Genomic DNA, 20405 nt, shown 5'->3' with positions numbered 1-20405 from the left:
TAAAGAAAGACTATGATTGGCTAAGCTGAGTTACTGCAGGTAATTGAGGGACTAAAGTCACTTGTTCAGCAAGCATCAATAAAACTTTAATTTTTATGGTTTCAGATAGACACATGAAGCCAGATCACTAACAGGAACACAGGCATTTGAAGCAGAGTTTTGCATTGGATGCATGCTGTGAGCAGACAAGAACTAATTTTAAGGAAAACCTTTTGAGTTTCACAATGGCTAACACTGCCATGCAATTAGTAGCTTTGATTACTTCTATAATCGGCATGATTGGAACATTGTCAGCTACTATTATGCCCCACTGGAGGATCACGGCACACATTGGAGCAAATGTTGTAACTGCTATTGTCTACATGAAAGGATTATGGTGGGCATGTGCCATGTTCAGCACTGGAGTCTTCCAATGCGAAACGTACAACTCTGTCCTGGAACTTCCGGCTGACCTGCAAACTGCCCGCGCCATGATGGTCATTTCTGTTGCCCTCTCATTACTAGCTATAACAATCTCTGTGGTTGGGATGAAATGCACGGTGTGTGCCAGGGATTCTCCAATAAAAGACAAGATTGCCGGCACCGGAGGAGTTTTCTTTATCGTAGCTGGGCTAACAGGTTTGGTGCCAGTGGCATGGACAATGAATGGAGTGATACTGAATTTCAACAACCCATTGATTCCTGGTGACCTCAAGTTTGAGATTGGTGAGTCTTTGTACCTTGGAGTTGTTGCTGCGATGCTGACCATCATTGGAGGAGCCATGCTGTCCCTGTCATTTATAGGTAGGAGAACTGAGCCCTACAGTAGACGACCAATGTCCTACCAAAATCCTGCAGCTAACCGTCCTGCGCCTGCTCCTTCGGCTGCGTCCGTTCAGTCAAAAGCAGCAAAATCGGAATTCAACTCTTACAATTTGACTGGCTATGTTTAGACTCCAGCTGTGTACTCACTGGCATGCTCAGGCCGCAGTGGAATTACTTTATAGGGTAATTACAAAGATTATTCTTTGTGACAGGTTCACTCTGTTCAGATGAATTTACATAATTTTGATCTTAGCATGATAATGATTAAAAGCTCCCACCACTAATGATTTAGTCACAGGTGATTCTATAAATTTTGAGTAAGAAATCTCCTAACTCACTGCTTTTGCTACAATAAAAGGTGATTTACTAGGATCGCAGTATAACTGGTTGGTTAGAATTAAGCTTGTCATTGTATTTGTTTCTTCCTTTCTTCATATCTGGCTTTTACAGCAATAAAATCTTAAATCATCGAGCAAACTGAACATCTTTGCTGTCGGTGAAAAGATAATCACGCCTTGAATTTAACATCATTTTTGCAAAGTAGAAAATGGATTTCAGTTTATCTCTGTGGAGGTGTTTTATAGCAGAGCTGGGGCTTTAACTGGGGAAGAGAGAGTTTTAAGCACAATCCTACTGCCTTTGAGAAATTTCTGAAGGGATCAAAAGCAAGTTCTAATGCTGCTGGTGGTACTTGGTAACCAATCTCAGTGATCTTTCTGGAGGTGCCCAGTTAAGGGGCTGTGTCTGGAAACACCAAATTGTTAAAGATGCAGCCTAGACTCTGTACCCAAATAACCCACAGGGCTGACTCACAGAGTTGGTATTCTCTAAAAATGTCTGAAACTTTATAAAATATTTGTGGCCACAACCACAAGACTCTCATTGTTAAGAACGTCAGTGATAGATTATTGAGGGCTCAGTGGCTCCCAATCACCTTCTGCCAGGAGGATGACTCCAGGGTCCTGCTGAACATTTCCCACAGCATGGGGCATAGCAGTGTTACAAGATCCCAGCAGCTCCCCAAAGTGGTCTCAAGCGGTCACTTAGTTTCTTTGTTTGAGTTGCTGCTGCTGTTGCCAGGTGGAGTAGTTATTTCCATTGCTGACCCTGTTTCTGGTGAGTTGTGTTCCCAGAGGTGGGAACACCATGTGTGGCTGACTCAACACATTAGCCTGCAAATGGTCCCCCAAGTATCCATCATTCCAAAGCCACCTCAATGTGGCTGATAACATACTACCCATTGAGTCTAATTTACAATAGTTATGACAATTATATGCATTTGGAACTGAATGGCCATCAACAACATCACCTACCAAACAACACCCCTCGCCCTGAAAGACAGTGAAAAAAATTCAGCCCAGTGAGCACAGGACAGCGAAATTATGGCCTCCTGCTCCACAAGCAGAAGGGAGGGACAATCCTCAGTGCAATTGCAGGCATGTGCCCTCAACCATGGAACATATTACTTTAACCTTTACTAGGGTGTTCTCCCTTTTCTAGCATGCAACATCATGTTGATTTGATGACTTTTTCTCCACGTTCCTAATTTAGAAAAAAGCTACGAACAATTAAAATTTTGGAAAATATCTCCACTGCCTATTTAATAATCCTCTAGCTATATTAAATGTAAATTCTCTGTTGCAGAGTTCATGGTTGAACTTCATTACACAATGTTTACCCTGTGGGTTTACTGTTTAATATTCCATATCATATATACAATAATTTCAATAACATGGTCTAATGTATTATAACGCTAACTTCAGCTCTGAAGATCTCAAGCACTTTTAAATGCTGGTGAGCCAATGTAACATCTCCCTAAATAATGATCCTGCCCTATTTTGCCTGTTCTGGAACCATGCTTTTCTGAAGCAGTTCTGAGGAAGGGTCACCAGACCTGAAATGTCAACTCTGATTTTTAATTCACAGATGCTGCCAGGCCTGCTGAGCTTTTCCGGCAACTTAGTTTTTGTCCATGCTTTTCTTTATTTAATTTCAGTTAATAATTTGGCATTATGTTGGAACTGTATAAAATGTTGATTAGGCCACAACTAGAACATTGTATATAATTCTGGAATCCATGTTTTAGGAGAGATGTGATAGCCCTGCAGAGCGTGAAGGGCAGATTTACCAGGATTTGCTTGTACTGGAGAGCTTTACTCATGAAGAGAGCCTGGACAGGCTATGCTGTTTCTTTGGATCAGTGGAGACTGAAGGGAGACATGATTGATATTTATAAAATTATAGAGGCATTGACAGGGTACAAAGGAAGGAACTTTTCTCCCTTGGTGGAGGGCTCACTGATTGGGGGTTAGAGATGTAAGGTAAGTGGCAGTCGGTTTAGAGGAAATGTAAGGAAAGGTTTCTCTCACCAGAGGGTGGTAGGAATTTTCTAACTCGCTGTTTGTAAAGGTGGTAGAGACAGAAACCCCCATAATATTTAAGAAGAATTTACATCTGTGCTTATGATGCCCAAGCATACAAGGTGATGTGCCAAGACCTGAAAGTGGAATTAGAATAGTTAGGTACTTCTTTTCAATCAGCATAGACTCTACGGGCCAGAGGGCCTTTTTCTGTGCTGTAGACCTCTGTGACGACTTTTTTTTCACTCATTTTGTGCATCATGCTTCATGAGAAAGCCAACATCTGACCTTAACTAATGTGTAAACAGGTAGCCAACAGAAACAGGTCAAGGTAATCTCATGGAAAATCTTAAAGTGCCTTTTATAGTTGTTATTTCAAAAGTAGGCTCATTTTACAACAATATAAAAGCATTTCTAATCTTTTAAATTATATCAAAGCTAAATATAACAACAAGGTCTCAAATTTCTTAAACAGTCCACTTTTGCTATCATTTTACACTGATGCATGTGTTCTATAGAATTGAGTCTTAGTGGAAAGCAGTTGAGTAATTTTATTAAGAATGGTTATGTCTTATCAGACCAACATTAAAGTGGTATTGGACTGTTGCCCAATGGTTCAGTATGTAATTGAACTGATTGAACAGTGTACAGTTATAAAGGTGATCAGGTCCAATCCCTCTTTACTGATTTAGCTGATCTGAGCTGTAGTGGCAGATGCGAAACTTAGCTGAAAGATACTCAGCTGACATCCTGTCCAGGATTGGCATCCAGTTTTTTTTTCTCTAATGAAACTGCACATATTGGGTGAAGACTGCTCAGGTTTCTGTGTGAAGGGTGCTATAGGGCTATAGACCATACCCACTACATAGGTTCACATTTGAAATTAAAGACATTTGAGTGAGGTACTCTTGAGCCCCTATCATACACTGCATATCAACCAGAAATCTTCATTGAAGTCTAGCTAAAACACAATTTACATGCATGTCAAACTAAGCAGTTGATAAAATCTATAGATTTAATTGCTAAGGCAATAATGTGACCACAGATTTAGATGAAATATCATAAATTACTCAGTCTTTGTTTACATTTTATGTAGTGACAGCATAATGTAAAAGGCAGCATAAGCTTTTCCATGGCATCTACCATGCTATGTGCAATTCAAAGCCTGCACTACATTTTATTCACAGGAATTCTCATGTCACAGTGACATAATTTAGCTATTCAGCCAATATCAGTTTGGCAATTAACCAACATTTTGCAATTTAATTCACAACGATATATGCATTTTTTAAAAGAAGCATGTTATGGTTAAATCCAATATGAACATGAAAAAGATAGTAGGAACTGCAGGTGCTGCAGAATCTGAGATAACAAGGACTAGAGCTGGATGAACACAGCAGGCCAAGCAGCATCCTAGGAGCAGGAAAGCTGACGTTTCGGGCCCAGACCCTTCATCAGAATGTAGTTTTCTTACAATTCACAGAGTTACTTTGATGTGTATTCATCCTGTAACATTCCAGAAGCACATGTGGAGTCTTCACTTCACCAAGAAAGTGCTCCTCAAGACTCCAGAGTTCTGCAGCACAGAGGCTGAAATGTTCTCTGTTTTGAATGGTAGTTTTTAAAATATATTAGTCATACTGAATTAAAGTATGTGTATAGTTTCTGAATGGCTTTTCAGAAGTACAGACAAGAAAAAGTTGTATCAGGTCCACATAAATATTTTTAAAGGCCTGATGACAAGAAATCCAGTCTGAATACTCATGAATGATTCCTCAGGGAAATGAAAGAACATAAGAAGAGCAGCAGTGGACAATACTGTCCATTGAGCTTGTCCCACCATTTGATATGATCATTGATAATCTTTGCCTTCAAGTTCATGTTTCCACTGCTCCCTTGATTTCCTAATAAGTGAAAATCAGTCTATTTCACCATTAAATATAATCAGTGATGGAAAATTCAAAACCCTTGAGATAGAGTAGTGCTAGGATTCACAACATTTTCAATGAAGAAGTGACTTTTCATCTTAACCCTCAATGATTTCCCCTTACTCTGAGACTTGGCCCCCATATTCTAGAATCCTAAGTCAGAAGAAACAACCTACCAACATCAACTCTGTCAAGTCTTTTCAGGCTGTTGCAACTTTTGATTAGTTGGCCACCGATGTTTTTAAACCCCAGAGAGTATTGACCTAATTTATTGAACATCTCATCACGTGACACTGTTTTCAACAGGGGAACTAGTCCAGGGAACCTTTGCTGAACTGATTACCAGATGCTGTTTGTTAGCGTTTGGCATATCATGTCAATTTTTGAGTCTGTAACTAGTATTCTCAAGGCTTTTTAGATGCAAAATGATCAGTAAGATACGACAATTTATTCTGTGAACTCTAATCTAGTTAACATAGAAACTAATTTGAAATAGTGGAAACAGGTTCCTTTTGCCCAGATGAATGAAACGAATCTTCAAGTTATTAAGTTAAGAGCAATTCAAAATGGACTTATTTATTTTCTGTTAGAACTATATCCTGAGTGGTGATATATTTTGTTGATCTGTCATGTTGCAATATGAAATCAATGTACTTTTCAGTTTAGCATTTTCATTTCAACCACTGATGTTAAGAGAATAATATTTTTTAAAAATGTAAACACGTACAAAATTAGCAATTGTAATCAATAATTCATTACTAATTGCAATAAAATATTCTAATCATGTTTCACGTCATACACTTGGGTCATTCATATGTGTATTACTGATGAATTAATTGACAAAGATCTGAATTTATCAAATCGGGTCTTCTTTACTCTGATCTTCTTTATTCTTTATGCTACCTGCATCAAATTGAATCATGGGTTGGTTTCCTAGTCTGCTTCCTTTAATCAGAGGGTGAGGGATGTTATGAGTGACTGAATCACAAAAACGTGCAGTGTTGCTATCCATTTAAAGATATGCAGAAGGATTGAAGTCTAGAGATCCCCTCACTATCGCCAGTCATTGGACTGACCTAAAGAAGGTTATGCATGCCATGAGCTCAGAGGCCTGATATAAAAATACAATGACACAAAAATAGGTGGAGGGACAGGTAATGATGAGGAAAGGGGAAGGTTGCAGAAGGACTTGAATAGTTAAGAGGGTGGGCAAAGTGGTGACAGGTAGAATACAAATATGGGAAAATGTGGGGTTCTGCACTTTGGCAGGAACAATAGAGACATGGACTATTTTCTAAATGGGTAAAGGCTTCAGATATCAGAAGTACAAAGAGACTTGGGAGCCCTGGTTTACGATTTTCTTAAGGTTAATATGCAGGTTCAGCTAGAATACAAGAGCAGGGATGTACTGCTCAGGCTGTATAAAGTTCTGGTCAGAGTGCATTTGGAATATTGTGAGCAGTTTTGGCACCATTTTCATGGAAGAATAAGCTGGCCTTCCAGATGATCCAGAGGAGGTGTGCAAGAATAATCCCGTGGATGAAGGGCTTATAATGTCAGAAGGGGTTGAGGACTCTGGGTCTGTCCTTGATGGAGTTTACAACAATGAGGGGCGATCCCGTTGAAACTTACAGAATACTCAGAGTCTGGATAGGGTGGATGTGGAGAAGTTGTTTCCGCTAGTAAGAGAGTCTAGAACCTGAGGGCACAGCCCCAGAGTGAAGGAACGACTGTTTAGAACTGAGATGGTTTTTAGCCAGAGAGTAGTAAATCTGTGGAACTTACTCCCTCAGAGGACTATGGAGGCCAAATCATTGACTGTATTTAGAGATTCAAAGATAGATATTTTCTTGATTAGCAAAAGGATCAAAGTTTTTTTTTTATTGAGAAAGCTGGAAAATGGGTTTGAGAAAGATATCAGCCAAGAATAAATGGCAGATTGAACTCAATGAACCAAATGGCCGAATTCTGTTCTTATATCGTATGGTCTTATGGACCTATCCTCATCCATATTGTGGGTGACTTCACCTCACTTCACTTCTATGAACACTGATTATCAGGCAGAGACAGACATCTAAAGTACTGCCATGGTGAGACATCATTATTACATTATTTGGCGCTGATATCTAAGACTAACTCTACATTCTATGTGTTCCAGACTTAAATTACACATCTCGCACAGTAATGATAACCAGAATGCAAATAACACATTTCACTGCAGAATTTTTCCTTCTAGAGAGTCCCTTGTAGTATATTTCAAATGGTTTTCATTTTCTGGATGTGAGTTTGCTCGCTGAGCTGGAAGGTTAGTTTTCAGACATTTCGTCACTTTTTTTTTTATTTGAAAAAAAATACTTCATTTGTAAGATGTACAAAAAATAAAACATATTTACACACCTACCCAGCCATGCAAGCTGCTCCAGGTTACCCAGGGGGTACATACACCAGCTAAAGGCAAAAAACAAAAGAAGGAAAAAAAAACAAAGCAAAGAAAACATCCCGGCAGTCGTCACCCCGCACAGTCCCCGTTGGCCCCCTGACCAGTTGGAAAAGGCGCCAGCTGGGCCCAGTTACCAGATAGGGCCCTTTTTTCTATTCTGGACAAGGGGTTTCATACGGTGGTCTTTCCCCACCGCGCCTTGGCGGTGGCTGCCCCAAGCTTTAGCGCGTCCCTCAGCACATAGTCCTGGACCTTGGAGTGCGCCAGTCTGCAACACTCGGTCGGGGTCAGTTCTTTCAGCTGGCAGACCAGCAAGTTGCGGGCAGACCAAATAGCGTCTTTGACCGCATTGATGGTCCTCCAGGTGCAGTTGGTGTTGGTCTCGGTGTGCGTCCCCGGAAACAGCCCGTAGAGCACGGAGTCCCGCGTCACGGATCCGCTCGGGACGAACTTCGACAAATACCACTGCATCCCCCTCCAGACCTCCTGTGCATAGGCACACTCCAGAAGGAGGTGATCGACAGTCTCGTCCCCCCCCGCAGCCACCTCGAGGGCAGCGTGTGGTGGCGCAGAGATTCCGGGCATGCATAAAGGATCTCACTGGCAGAGCCCCTCTCACCACCAGCCAAGCAATGTCCTTGTGCTTGTTTGAAAGTTCTGGCGATGAGGCATTCTGCCAAACAACTTTGGCAGTCTGCGTGGGGAACCACACGACGGGATCCACCCTCTCCTTTTCCCGAAGAATCCCGAGGATACTACGTGCTGACCACTGCCTGACGGCCTTGTGGTCAAAGGTGTTTCCTTTCAAAAATTTCTCCACGAAGGACAGGTGGTACGGGACGGTCCAACTACTCGGAGCGTTCCATGGCAACGAGGCCAGGCTCATCCTTCGCAACACCGGGGACAGGTAGAACCTCAGTAAGTAGTGACACTTGGTGTTTGCGTACTGAGGATCTACACACAGCTTGATGCAGCCGCACACAAAGGTAGCCGTCAGGGCGAGGGTGGCGTTCGGTATGCCCTTTCCCCCATTTGAGGTCTTTGTACATGGTGTCCCTGCGGACCCGGTCCATCCTCGGCCCCCAAATGAAGTGGAAGATGGCCCGGGTGACCGCAGTGGCACAGGTCCAGGGAATAGGCCAGGCCTGTGCCACATACAACAGTACTGAAAGCCCCTCGCATCTGACATCCAGGTTCTTACCCGCGATGGAGAGGGACCGGAGCGTCCACCTGCCCAGCTTCTGCTTCAATTTGGCGATACGCTCCTCCCAAGTCTTAGTGCACGCCCCAGCTCCACCAAACCAAACACCCAGCACCTTCAGGTAGTCTGTCCTGACAGTGAAGGGGATGAAGGAGCGGTCGTCCCAGTTCCCGAAGAACATGACCTCACTCTTACCCCTATTGACTTTGGCACCCGAGGCCAGTTCAAACTGGCCGCAGCTGTCCAACAGCCTACTCACCGACTGACGATCGGTGCAGAAGATGGCGACATCATCCATGTACAGGGAGGTCTTGACCTGAAGGCCTCCGCTGCCTGGGATAGTCACGCCCTTCAGGCTCACGTCCTTCCTGATGGATGCGGCGAAGGGCTCCACACAGCACATGAACAAGGCAGGAGAGAGCGGGCAGCCCTGCCTGACTCCAGATCTAACAGGAAAACTGTCTGATTCCCACCCGTTGATCGAGACTGCGCTAACGATGTTGGCATAGAGCAGCCGGATCCAATTGAAGATGCCCTCCCCGAACCCCAATTTGGAGAGGACGTCCCTCATGTAAGCGTGAGAGACCCTGTCGAAGGCCTTCTCCTGGTCCAGGCTGACGAGGCAGGTGTCCACCTGCCTGTCCTGTACGTAGGCGATCGTATCCCTGATGAGCGCGAGGCTCTCAGCGGTCTTCCTGCCTGGCACAGCACAGGTTTGGTCAGGGTGAATCACCGACTCCAGGACAGACCTGACCCGGTTGGCCGTGACCTTGGCCAGGATTTTATAGTCCACGTTCAATAGTGAAATGGGACGTCAATTCTTAATTTCTTCCCTCTCCCCCTTCATCTTGTAAATGAGGGTGATGATGCCCTTCCTCATGGACTTGCACATTTCCCCTGCCCGAAGCGCACTATCGTACACCTCCAGCAGGTCCTGGCCAACCAGGCCCCACAGAGCGGAATACAGCTCGACCGGTAAGCCGTCACTTCCGGGAGTCCTATTCCTCTCCAAGGACTTGAGGGATCTGGTCAGCTCGTCCAGGAGTCTAAGACCTCCGTGATAGACGACAGGAACGACTCGGAGGCCGTGCTGTCCGTGGGCTTCGTGTCATACAGTCCGGCATAGAAGGATCTGCTGATCCTCAAAATGTCGGGCCGAGACGATGTCACCGAGCCATTGTCCTCCTTCAGCCGGCTAAGCACAGAGCTCTCTTTGTGCACCTTCTGAAAGAAGAAACGCGAGCACGTCTCATCCTGCTCCACGGAGCGGACCCTGGACCGGAAGATTACCCTGGAGGCCTCCGCGGTGAAGAGCGAGGCTTGCTGGCCCCTCACCTCGCGGAGGTCCTCCGTGACATCGACCCCCATCAACTGCAGAAGGAGCAGGTTCTGCGCCCTTTTCTGGAGTCGCGACAGCTTTCCCCGCCTCTCTCTTGCCTTCCGAACACCCTTGAGGACAAAGCACCTCTTGATGTTCTCCTTCACCGTCTCCCACCAGTCGCCCAGAGACTCAAAGAGGGGTTTCACGGTTCTCCAACTGGCGTACTCCCTCTTAAACTCCTCGACGTTCTCTGGGGTCAACAGAGTCGTGTTGAGCTTCCACGTCCCCTTGCCGACCGGCTGGTCATCCTGTAAGTGACAGGCGGCCAGCAGGAGGCAGTGGTCAGAGAAGAACACCGGCTCGACGCTGTTGGACCTGACCGAGAACGTCCGGACACAAACAGGAAGTCTATCCTTGAGCGGATAGACCCGTCTGGCCGCGACCAGGTGTACCTCCGCTGCGCTCCATCTGCAGGGGTGCTGAAGACGTCGAGCAGCTTGGCGTCCTTCACCGTGCCCATCAGGAATCTGGACGTGACGTCCAGTTGACTCCCCCCACCCGCTGTCCCCACGCCGGATCTTCCATCTGCATCGATGATGCAGTTGAAGTCTCCGCCCAGGATGACCGGCCTGGACGTAGCCAGCAGGGGTGGAAGCCGCTGCAGGACGGCCAACCGCTCACTCCGTACCACTGGGGTGTACACGTTGATCAGCCTCAGGGGAGCGTTCCTGTAGGTGACGTCAGCCACTTGGAGGCGACCCCCCCACCACCTCCTGAACTTGAGAGATAGTGAAGTCGCGCCCCCGCAGCAGAATAGCCAGGCCCGAGGAGTGACAGTCGTTACCCCCCGACCAGATCGAAGGCCCACAGGACCAGGCGCCGGACCATTTTCCGTACCTGCTGAGGTGCGGTATCCCGCACTCCTGCAGAAACAGGAGGTCCGCCTTGATGGTGGTCAGGTAGGCCAACGTGGATACACATCTTGCGGTTGACTTGACACTGCGCACATTACTGCTCGCAACTCGTACCCCCATTGTGGGCAGTGGCCACTGTACACTCCCCAAGTCCAAGGTCCAGCCCCTCCATCTGTCCCTTCATGCCCATTGCCCGGGCTAACTGCCGGACGCTCTCCGGGCTCAGGAAACCGTCCGTGCTGCCTTCCGGGTGCCATCCCCCCGTCAGGGGTGCGGAAGCAGGAGGGTCTGGCTCTGGGTCAGGCTGGGGACGCGATGTTTCCTCCTTCCCGCCTCGAAGTTCCGGGGGCCCTCTAGTGCCCAGCAGCAATTGACTGGTGTCGGAGGGAGCCTCAGGACGCCTCCCGTCACCTGGAAGCGTGGTGCTGCTTTCCTTCTCCCTCGAGGTCTTTAACTTCTGCTTCGGGTGGGCCGTCTCCGAATTCCCCTCGTCAGAGGAGCTCTTATAGCCCCCCTGTAGCTGCCTCTTCCTGCCTGATGGTTGCGGTTCCTGGGCCCGTCGACGCACCTTCCTCCTCGCTTTCCGGACCGTCGTCCACTCCCCTGGGTCGCCTGTCGCCGCCCCCATCGACTCCAGGTTGTTGGGGGGAACGGAGCCTGCAGGGGCGCTTTGCTGGCCTTGGCCCCATCCTGCGGGGCTGGGCCCTCCTGCACGACCTGGCCCTCCTGCACATTAGTGGGGTCCTTGCTGGGCCCTGGTGCCTTCCTCTCCTCTGGGGGGCTGGACCCGTATTGCCCCTGCCAGCGACCTGGGCGTAGGTGGTCCCCTGCTGCGGGCATGCCCTTTAGAGGTGGCCCACTTCCCCGCAAAGGTTGCAGCTTTTCTCTTGTGGGCAATCCTTTGCAAGGTGTCCCTCCTCCCTGCAGATGGTGGCTTTGCAGTTGGCCACCATGTGACCTGACCTACCACAGGCATGGCAGACTTTAGGTTGCCCAGTGTAGGTCAGGTAGCCCTTGCTCCCGCCAATCGCGAAGCTGGACGGTGGGTGTACGACGTTCCCGTCCGCGCCCATCCTCAGCGTCACCTTGACCTGCTTCTTACTGATCCAGATGCCAAAGGGGTCCATGATGTCAGTTAGGTCCCCTTCCACCTTCACGTACCTTCCAAGGAAGGTCAGGACGTCAACTGCTGACACATGCGGGTTGTACATGTGTACAGTCACCATACGGCTCCTCTGTGCTGGCATCACGAACAGCGGGACAGCGGTCAATACAGAGAGGGGGCCCTCACCTCCTTTCTCTTTGAAAACCTCCAGGAAGCGCTCGCAAAGCTTGGCACTCCTGAAGGTCACATCGTAAAAACCTCCTCCTGGGAAATCCTGCAGGCAGTAAATGTCCGCAGCAGCGAATCCACAACAGTCCAACAGGACCCTCTTCACAAAGAAGGTGCGGTCCACAGGTGCACCTTCATCCACCTTCTTCACGGAAACACAGATGGTGTTCCGGACCCCCTGACCTGGGGCACGAGCACTTGCCGCAGCCATCGTTGCAGGTTGGCTGCTCCCCTGAACCAGCGTTAGGCTGAAGCCAGCATTAAGATCCACTGGTTGCAAGGGTGCACAGCCAACCCGACATCTTCCTTTCACCTCCAACACAGCGCTCTCCTCCTCTCGGTCCACAAGAGAGTGGATCTTTATTTTGTTCCAGATGTAAGCTGGGTCACTGAGCTTGAAGGTTTGTTCCCAGATGTTTTGTCACCATTCTAGGTAACATCAACAGTGAGCCTCCAACGAAGCACTGGTGTTATGTCCCGCTTTCTGTTTATCTGTTTAGGTTACCTTGGGTTGGTGATGTCATTTTCTGGGTTGGTGATGTCATTTCCTGTTCTTGCTACAAATCTTCTCAAAACTTGCTGGTTTTCATTTTCAGATGCAAATAGGCAGTGTGTTTCTCATGTTTTGTGGATTTGTATCAGAGTGCACGTATTTTCTTTACAATTTAGCCATTTTTAGTGTACACCGGCTTTAAATGTTTTGCACGGTATGCGATGAGAACAAAGCCGACAGGCTGCTTTGGAGCCGCTCATCTGCATGGCAGAAAAGGAACATTGGTGCAAACAGCCAAGTGAGACTGTCTTAAAAGATAACACCACAGGCTACTCATAATCAGATGCAGGTATATTACTAATATTGTCCTGTGGCTAAGTTAAACTTACGCTCTATTGCCTTACTTCCGCCTCCCCCCCACTGCCTCACTCTCCAGCTTACCACCCTACATTTCCAGTCCTGATGTCCTGGTCAATTTTCCATTTTACCAGCATGGTGGATTATAATGGGGTGACAGCTTCACACCTGCAGCCTGCCAACAGAATCGCCCTGAGCTCCAGGTTTACGTTGGTTCAGATCCATCACTGGTGTATGTAGGACCAGGTGGAGCGGTGGCTCTGAAGACATCGTATCTGTTTTGGGAAGTTCTTATGAAGCTACAACTGTGAGCATTCTCGCTAAAAGTGGCAATGAAAGGACAAATGCTGAGTTATCGGGCCAAGATACTCCTCCGCTGTTAAATGTTTCTTGGCAGCATCAGCAGCCATGCATACAGGGTTCTCCAAAGAGAAAATACTTCTGTTCCTTGATCCAATACACACACTTGCAACAATTCTTCACAACCATTTCCTGGATAATCATGACTGTCATGCATAACGATGCAATGCAGTCAGATGTCATGTGAATTTTAGTTCAGTGCAAATGCTATCTTCTTGCAAAAGCTAAGAGGTTAATATGACCAGCTCTGATTCATAAACAGATTTCACCTCCCTAAACTAGAGTGAGTCCCATCCTCAGTGTAAGCTGACAGTTCCATCACCTGTTTGCCACAATGCTACGTGGACACATAGTTTATGTTATTAGAACAAAGCCGAAAGGCTGCTTTCCCTGAAAGCAGTGAATGTCAGGCATGTTTTAGTCACAATTCAGGCTACATTTAGATCAAAGGGAAATGGGGTGGTCATACAAACATATGCAGCAAACATATGCAGCAGATGGTCAAGGTATTTGTAAATGGAAGATTTCCAACACAAGGATCCTGTGATAAATATTGAAATGAAATAATTTCAGCTTTTTGTGGAAGTTCAATAAAGATGTTATTATTTGCTAAGCTTACTTACTGCAGGTAATTGAGGGACCAAGGTCACTTGTTCAGCAAGCATCAATAAAACTTTAATTTTTATGGTTTCAGATAGACACATGAAGCCAGGTCACTAACGGGAACAACAGGCATTTGAAGCCAAGTTTTGCATTGGATGCATGCTGTGAGCGGACAAGAACTAATTTTGAGGAAAACTTTTGAGTTTCACAATGGCTAACACTGCCATGCAATTAGTAGCTTTGATTACTTCTATAATTGGCATGATTGGAACATTGTCAGCTACTATTATGCCCCACTGGAGGATCACGGCACACATTGGAGCAAATGTTGTAACTGCTATTGTCTACATGAAAGGATTATGGTGGGAATGTGCCATGTTCAGCACTGGAGTCTTCCAATGTGATACCTATAACTCTGTCCTGGAACTTCCGGCTGACCTGCAAACTGCCCGCGCCATGATGGTCATTTCTGTTGCCCTCTCATTATTAGCTATAACAATCTCTGTGGTTGGGATGAAATGCACGGTGTGTGCCAGGGATTCTCCAATAAAAGACAAGATTGCCGGCACCGGAGGAGTTTTCTTTATCGTAGCTGGGCTAACAGGTTTGGTGCCAGTGGCATGGACAATGAATGGAGTGATACTGAATTTCAACAACCCATTGATTCCTGGTGACCTCAAGTTTGAGATTGGTGAGTCTTTGTACCTTGGAGTTGTTGCTGCGATGCTGACCATCATTGGAGGAGCCATGCTGTCCCTGTCATTTATAGGTAGGAGAACTGAGCCCTACAGTAGACGACCAATGTCCTACCAAAATCCTGCAGCTAACCGTCCTGCGCCTGCTCCTTCGGCTGCGTCCGTTCAGTCAAAAGCAGCAAAATCGGAATTCAACTCTTACAATTTGACTGGCTATGTTTAGACTCCAGCTGTGTACTCAGTGGCATGCTCAGGCCGCAGTGGAATTACTTTATAGAGTAATTACAAAGATTATTCTTTGTGACAGGCTCGCTCTGTTTGAGGGAATAGTGTATGTAATTCTGTTGTGAAGATACAAGTTAAAATTTCCTTCCAACCATTTAGAATACATTTGATTGTGTATAATTTCACGAATAAGATTTTCAATCTCACTGCTTTTGCTACTGTAAAAGGTGATTTACTGGGATTGCGGTATAACTGGTTGGTTAGAATTGAGCTTGTCCTCCTATTTGCTTCTTCCTTCAGATTCGGCTTTTACAGCAAAAGCACTGTTAGGTGAAGAACTGCTGAGTAAACAACATGGCGACTTAAACATTTCAGAATTATCTTTGCTGTCGGTGAAAAGATCATCACACCTTGAATTTAATGTCATTTTTGCAAAGTAGAAAATGGATTTCAGTTTATCTCTGTGGAGGTGTTTTATAGCAGAGCTGGGGCTTTAACTGGGGAAGAGAGAGTTTTAAGCACAATCCTACTGCCTTTGAGAAATTTCTGAAGGGATCAAAAGCAAGTTCTAATGCTGCTGGTGGTACTTGGTAACCAATCTCAGTGATCTTTCTGGAGGTGCCCAGTTAAGGGGCTGTGTCTGGAAACACCAAATTGTTAAAGATGCAGCCTAGACTCTGTACCCAAATAACCCACAGGGCTGACTCACAGATTTGTCCTACTGGCAACAGCACTGCGACGAATGGAGGCATCCTCTTAGAATGTCTGAAATTCTGCAAAATATTTGTGGCCACAGCTTCCAGTCTATCATTGTGAGGGATCTGCAGGGATAAATAAAGGAGGACTCAGTGGCTCACAGTCACCTGCTCCTAGGAGGCTGACTCCAGGGACCTGCCGGACATTTCCCACAGCATGGGGCTTCACACCATTAGTGAGATCCCACAGCTTCCCAACTGGTTTTCCTTGGTCAGTCCATTACTTCAAAAGGGCTACCACCAGCTGCCAGGTGGTAGCCATTTCTATTGCTAACGTGTCTCTGGTAAGTACAGCCAGAAGTGGGAACGGATTGAGTGGCCAACCAAACATGTTGCTCCGCAAATGCTTCCCCAGACGTCCATCAATCTAAAGTCACCTCAGTGTGGATGGTAAGATACCACCCATTGAGTCTAATTCACATTACTTATGATAATATGTGCATTTGGAACTGAAGAGTCAATATCTCATCATCACAGCACCCATTTGTCCTCGAAGACAGTAATCATAATTCAATCCAGTAAGAACAGAATAACAAAGTTATGGCCTCCTGCTCCATAGGTGAAAGTGAGGGACAATCCGCAATGCAATTATCGGCGTGTGTCCCAGGCCATGGAACACATTACATTAACCTATCCACTCAGACCTGTTGTGGGAATTTGTTGTTAATTTTTCCACTCAACACTTCAACAAGCCACCGCGTCAACTGATACCTCTTCACAAGTATTTGCAGTCATAGGAGAGAACTTAGAGAACTTTATTTTCCCCCAAATCTCTTAGTGAGATAGGGTTTGGTCATTATTGTAAGGATCATGGGAATAGGAGAAGAAAGTCGATATTGCCAGTTGAAGACCATCTTTCTAGCCTACTAAAATTCCCTTTTATTGAACAGTTGCCTGTTGTTCCTCCTGAATAAATTTTCCTCTCCTCCTTATTTAGGTGATTAGACAATTAACTTCTCAAAAAAATCCCTTATTTATTATTGTTTTACTAAAATTAAATTTATATTCCCTGTTACTGTTTAAATTTGAATTTATAAACTTAATTTCTTTGTGTATTGTTTTACATTCCATGTAATGTACACACTACTGTGAATCATACAGCCTGATGCATTTTACACCTAACTTCACCTCTGAAGTCGAGGAAATATTGTCAAGTACTGGTGAGCCAGTGCAAAAGCTCCATTGTTAGTGTTCCTTTCCTATCTACATAAGTCAAAAAACAATAAAATACAACACAAAAACCAGAAGAACTGAGGATGCTGCAAATCAGAAACAAAAACGAAGTTGCTGAAAATGTTTTGCAGATCTGGCAGCATCTGTGAAGAGAAATCAGAGTTAAAGTTTCGGGTCCAGTGATCCTAACTCTGATTTCATAGATGCTGTGAGGCCTGTTAAGCTTTCCCAACAAGCTGTTTTTGTGAACAAAATACAATAGATGGAGAAGATAAACTTTTAGAGGTAAATTTTCAAGTAATATCAAGATGAACAGCACAAGCTTCTTTAAATATATAAAAATGAGGAAAGAGGCCATGCTTAACACACACCCTTTAGAGAACAAGGCTGTGGAAATAACAATAGGTAACCAAGAAATGGCAGTACATTTGAATAAATACCTTGCATCTGGTTTCACAGTAGAAAGCCCAAATAACATTCTGAAAATACAAAATAATCAAGTGGCAAAAGCAGGAGAGGCACTATAGGTTAGTTCGCTTAATATCTGTTATGGGGAAAATGTTTGAGGCTGTTATAAAGGAGTCCATTCAGAATTATTAATATGATCAACCATGTTTTTAAAAAGGGTAAATTGTGCATTACACATTTATTACAATTCTTTGAAGAGATAGCAAACAGGATTGATAACCGGGAAAGTGGAAGTAATGTATTTGGATTTTAAATGTCATGTGATAAGATTCCACAAGTTAGGCTATTTATTTAAATAAGAGCCCATTGGTGTGGAGGTAGCATGTTAGAGTGGATGAAGGATTGGCTCACTAATAGAAGACTGAGAATTTGAAAAAGTGTAGGGGCAAGGTCATGATGGCAACCTGTAATTAATGCAGTGCACAGGGATCAGTGCTAGGACTAAAATTATTTACGATACATATTATTGAGTCAGATGATGAAGGTGTTTGTAACTATAGCCAAGCATGCAGATGACACAGAAGTCAATAGAAAAGCAAATGCTGAGGATGATCAAAGAATCCACAGGAGAATACAAAAAGGTTAAGCAAGTGGGCAAAGACTTGGCATGGAGAAAGTAATGTGCAAAAATGTGATTTTATGCACTTTGGCAGAAAGATATGAGGAGCTAAATACTGCTCAAATGGAAAAAGACTGCAGAAAGCTATAGTACAAAGCGATTTAGGTCCTCATGCATAAATTGCAAATAGCAAACATAAAACGTCAGCTGTTATTGAGAAGGAGAGAGAGATAATGGGAACTGCAGATGCTGGAGATTCCAAGATAATAAAATGTGAGGCTGGATGAACACAGCAGGCCAAGCAGCATCTCAGGAGCACAAAAGCTGACGTTTCGGGCCGTTTTGACGTTTTGAGAAGGAGGCAGTCCAGGCAAGGTTCACTAGGTTGATCCTAGGATTGGAGGGGGAGATTGTATCAGAGCTGCTTGGTATGCTGTGTTCATCCAGCTCCACACTTTGTTACCTAGGTATGGAGGTACTGTCTTATGACAGGAGGTTGGGTAGATTCACTCAGTGAAGTTTGGAAAAATGAAAGGTTACCTCATTGAAACGGATAAGATTCTTATGATGCACACCAGGGTAGATGCTGAGAGGTACTTAGCCCTTGTGGGAGAGACCAAGACCAGAGGGTATCATCTGAGAATAAGAGGTCACTCATTTAAGACATGGATGAGGAGGAATTTCTTCTCTCAGAGTGGTAGATCTGTGGAATTGTTTACCACAGAGGGCAGTAGAGGTTAGGATGTTAGGTATAATCAAGGCTGACATAGACAATTTTTTGATTAGTCAGGGAATTAGGGATATAGGGATATGACAGCAAAGTGGAGATGCGATGATCAGATTTTCCATAATCTGATTGAGTGGCAGAGTAAGTTTGATGAACTGAATAGCCAATTTCTGCTCCTATGTCCTATCATTTTACTACAGTTAATGGTTTGATTTTTGTTTTCCTAATTTTGAAGATCTTATGGTCTTATAACATTGACATCTAAAACACCACCGTACCTAATGTTAATTCAAGGTAATCTCACAGGAAATATTAAACCGACATTTATAGTTAATTCTAATGTATTTTGTTTTGTGATAATATAAAAATGTTACTATTTTTAAAAATTATATAATATCTGGTTATAATAGTAGAATATCAAATATCTTAAATGGGCCACCTACACTATTATTTGTACTCTGAAGCAGGTGTATAATAGAATTGTGTCTTACTGGAAAGTAACCAAGCTATTTTGTTCATCACTGTTATATCTTATCACAATAATATTATTCACACAATAAAAATGGCACGATTCCTGATAGTTTATTGTGTAATTGAATGGTATTTACAGTACAGAGCCATGCTGGTCGTCTGGTTCAATCCCTCCTCTGGGCTGATTTATCTGATCTGACACTAAGTAAAAGCTAGCTGTTAATTAGCTTTTAATAGTTTTACCTGGTTTCTAATATTGCTAAAGATATGCTTTCTCTATATTAGACAAAATAAAAAGATACATCAATTAAGTTTCTTTAATAAACACCAAATTGTTGAGCTTTTATAAAACAAAACTTATTCACTGAACGGACTAAACTCATTAACACACTCAAGGTTGTAGCATGAAAGTATAAATGATACTTCTCTAAATTGCAGAAGTCACATGGAAAAATACACACATAGACACATCAAGTAAAACTTTTCTCTACAATGATTAAAGTAAAAGTAACATTTTTATGCAATAATTTTATGTTCTTGATGGTAAAGAGAAATGATGTGGAATGTTCAGAGGATTATATCAGTCTGACATTCTAGCAAATGTAGGGGGATATCACCAAACATAAGCCTTTGTCTCTGGAGTCTTGGCAGGTGCAGCTTGCTCAAGATATGTAGCATCAAGAAATGTTCCAGTTATTCTTCAAGAAGACAATCAAGTTTCACACTGCATTTGCCACCAACACACTTCAGAAACAGGGGCCATAAACTGATCAGCTCCTTTCTTTCAACAATCTTCCCCAACTGAAAAACCAAATACAAACATTCAGCCTACAAAATATTGTTCAAACAGAACGCCATAAAACCTAGCAGTAAAAACAATTATACAATTTTAACCTCACCGCGAAGCCTCTTCCAGGGATGCCTAACCTGAAGAAGTTATCCTCTCCCTCCGGACAAACCTCAGGGGATCTCTCCCTATTTATTTCAGAACCCTCTCCCCATCCCCCTTTTCTGTTGAAGGGTCTAGGCCCGAAACGTCAGCTTTTGTGCTGCAAAGATGCTGCTTTGCCTGCTGTGTTCATCCAACTTCACACTTTGTTATCTTGGATTCTCCAGCATCTGCGGTTCCCATTATGTCTGAGTAAAAACAATTAGATGTTTTCCCTGAAATGAGTTTGAGAAACCAGGACCAGTAATTATTTAGAATTATGGAGCTTC

The 20405-nt window shown here is 44.4% G+C and overlaps 2 protein-coding genes across 5 annotated transcripts in view; both read left to right on the top strand.

The window, feature by feature from the left end:
• Positions 1 to 14306, top strand: part of LOC125458937 (claudin-14) — a 38686-nt gene extending 24380 nt beyond the window's left edge. For 3 of the 4 annotated variants that reach the window (XM_048544788.2, XM_048544789.2, XM_059651438.1), the window contains one exon: positions 106 to 5888. In XM_048544788.2, coding sequence (XP_048400745.2) covers positions 225 to 932 — 708 coding nt within the window. In that variant the 5' untranslated portion in view covers positions 106 to 224 and the 3' untranslated portion in view covers positions 933 to 5888. Of the gene's footprint in view, positions 1 to 105; positions 5889 to 14205 lie in introns of those variants that run through there. The other variant, XM_059651439.1, reaches the window with a different exon arrangement.
• An 18-nt stretch (positions 14307 to 14324) lies between these two features.
• cldn2 (claudin 2) lies at positions 14325 to 19325 on the top strand. The gene has a single exon (XM_059651440.1). The coding sequence runs from the start codon at positions 14325 to 14327 to the stop codon at positions 15030 to 15032; it is 708 nt and encodes a 235-aa protein (XP_059507423.1). The 3' UTR covers positions 15033 to 19325.
• The last annotated feature ends 1080 nt before the right edge of the window (positions 19326 to 20405 follow it).

The sequence above is a fragment of the Stegostoma tigrinum genome, chromosome 15 (genome assembly GCF_030684315.1).
Source record: "Stegostoma tigrinum isolate sSteTig4 chromosome 15, sSteTig4.hap1, whole genome shotgun sequence".
NCBI lineage: Eukaryota > Metazoa > Chordata > Chondrichthyes > Orectolobiformes > Stegostomatidae > Stegostoma > Stegostoma tigrinum.
Note: the sequence above shows the minus strand (reverse complement) of the source record. Positions and strands in the feature narration are given on the sequence as shown.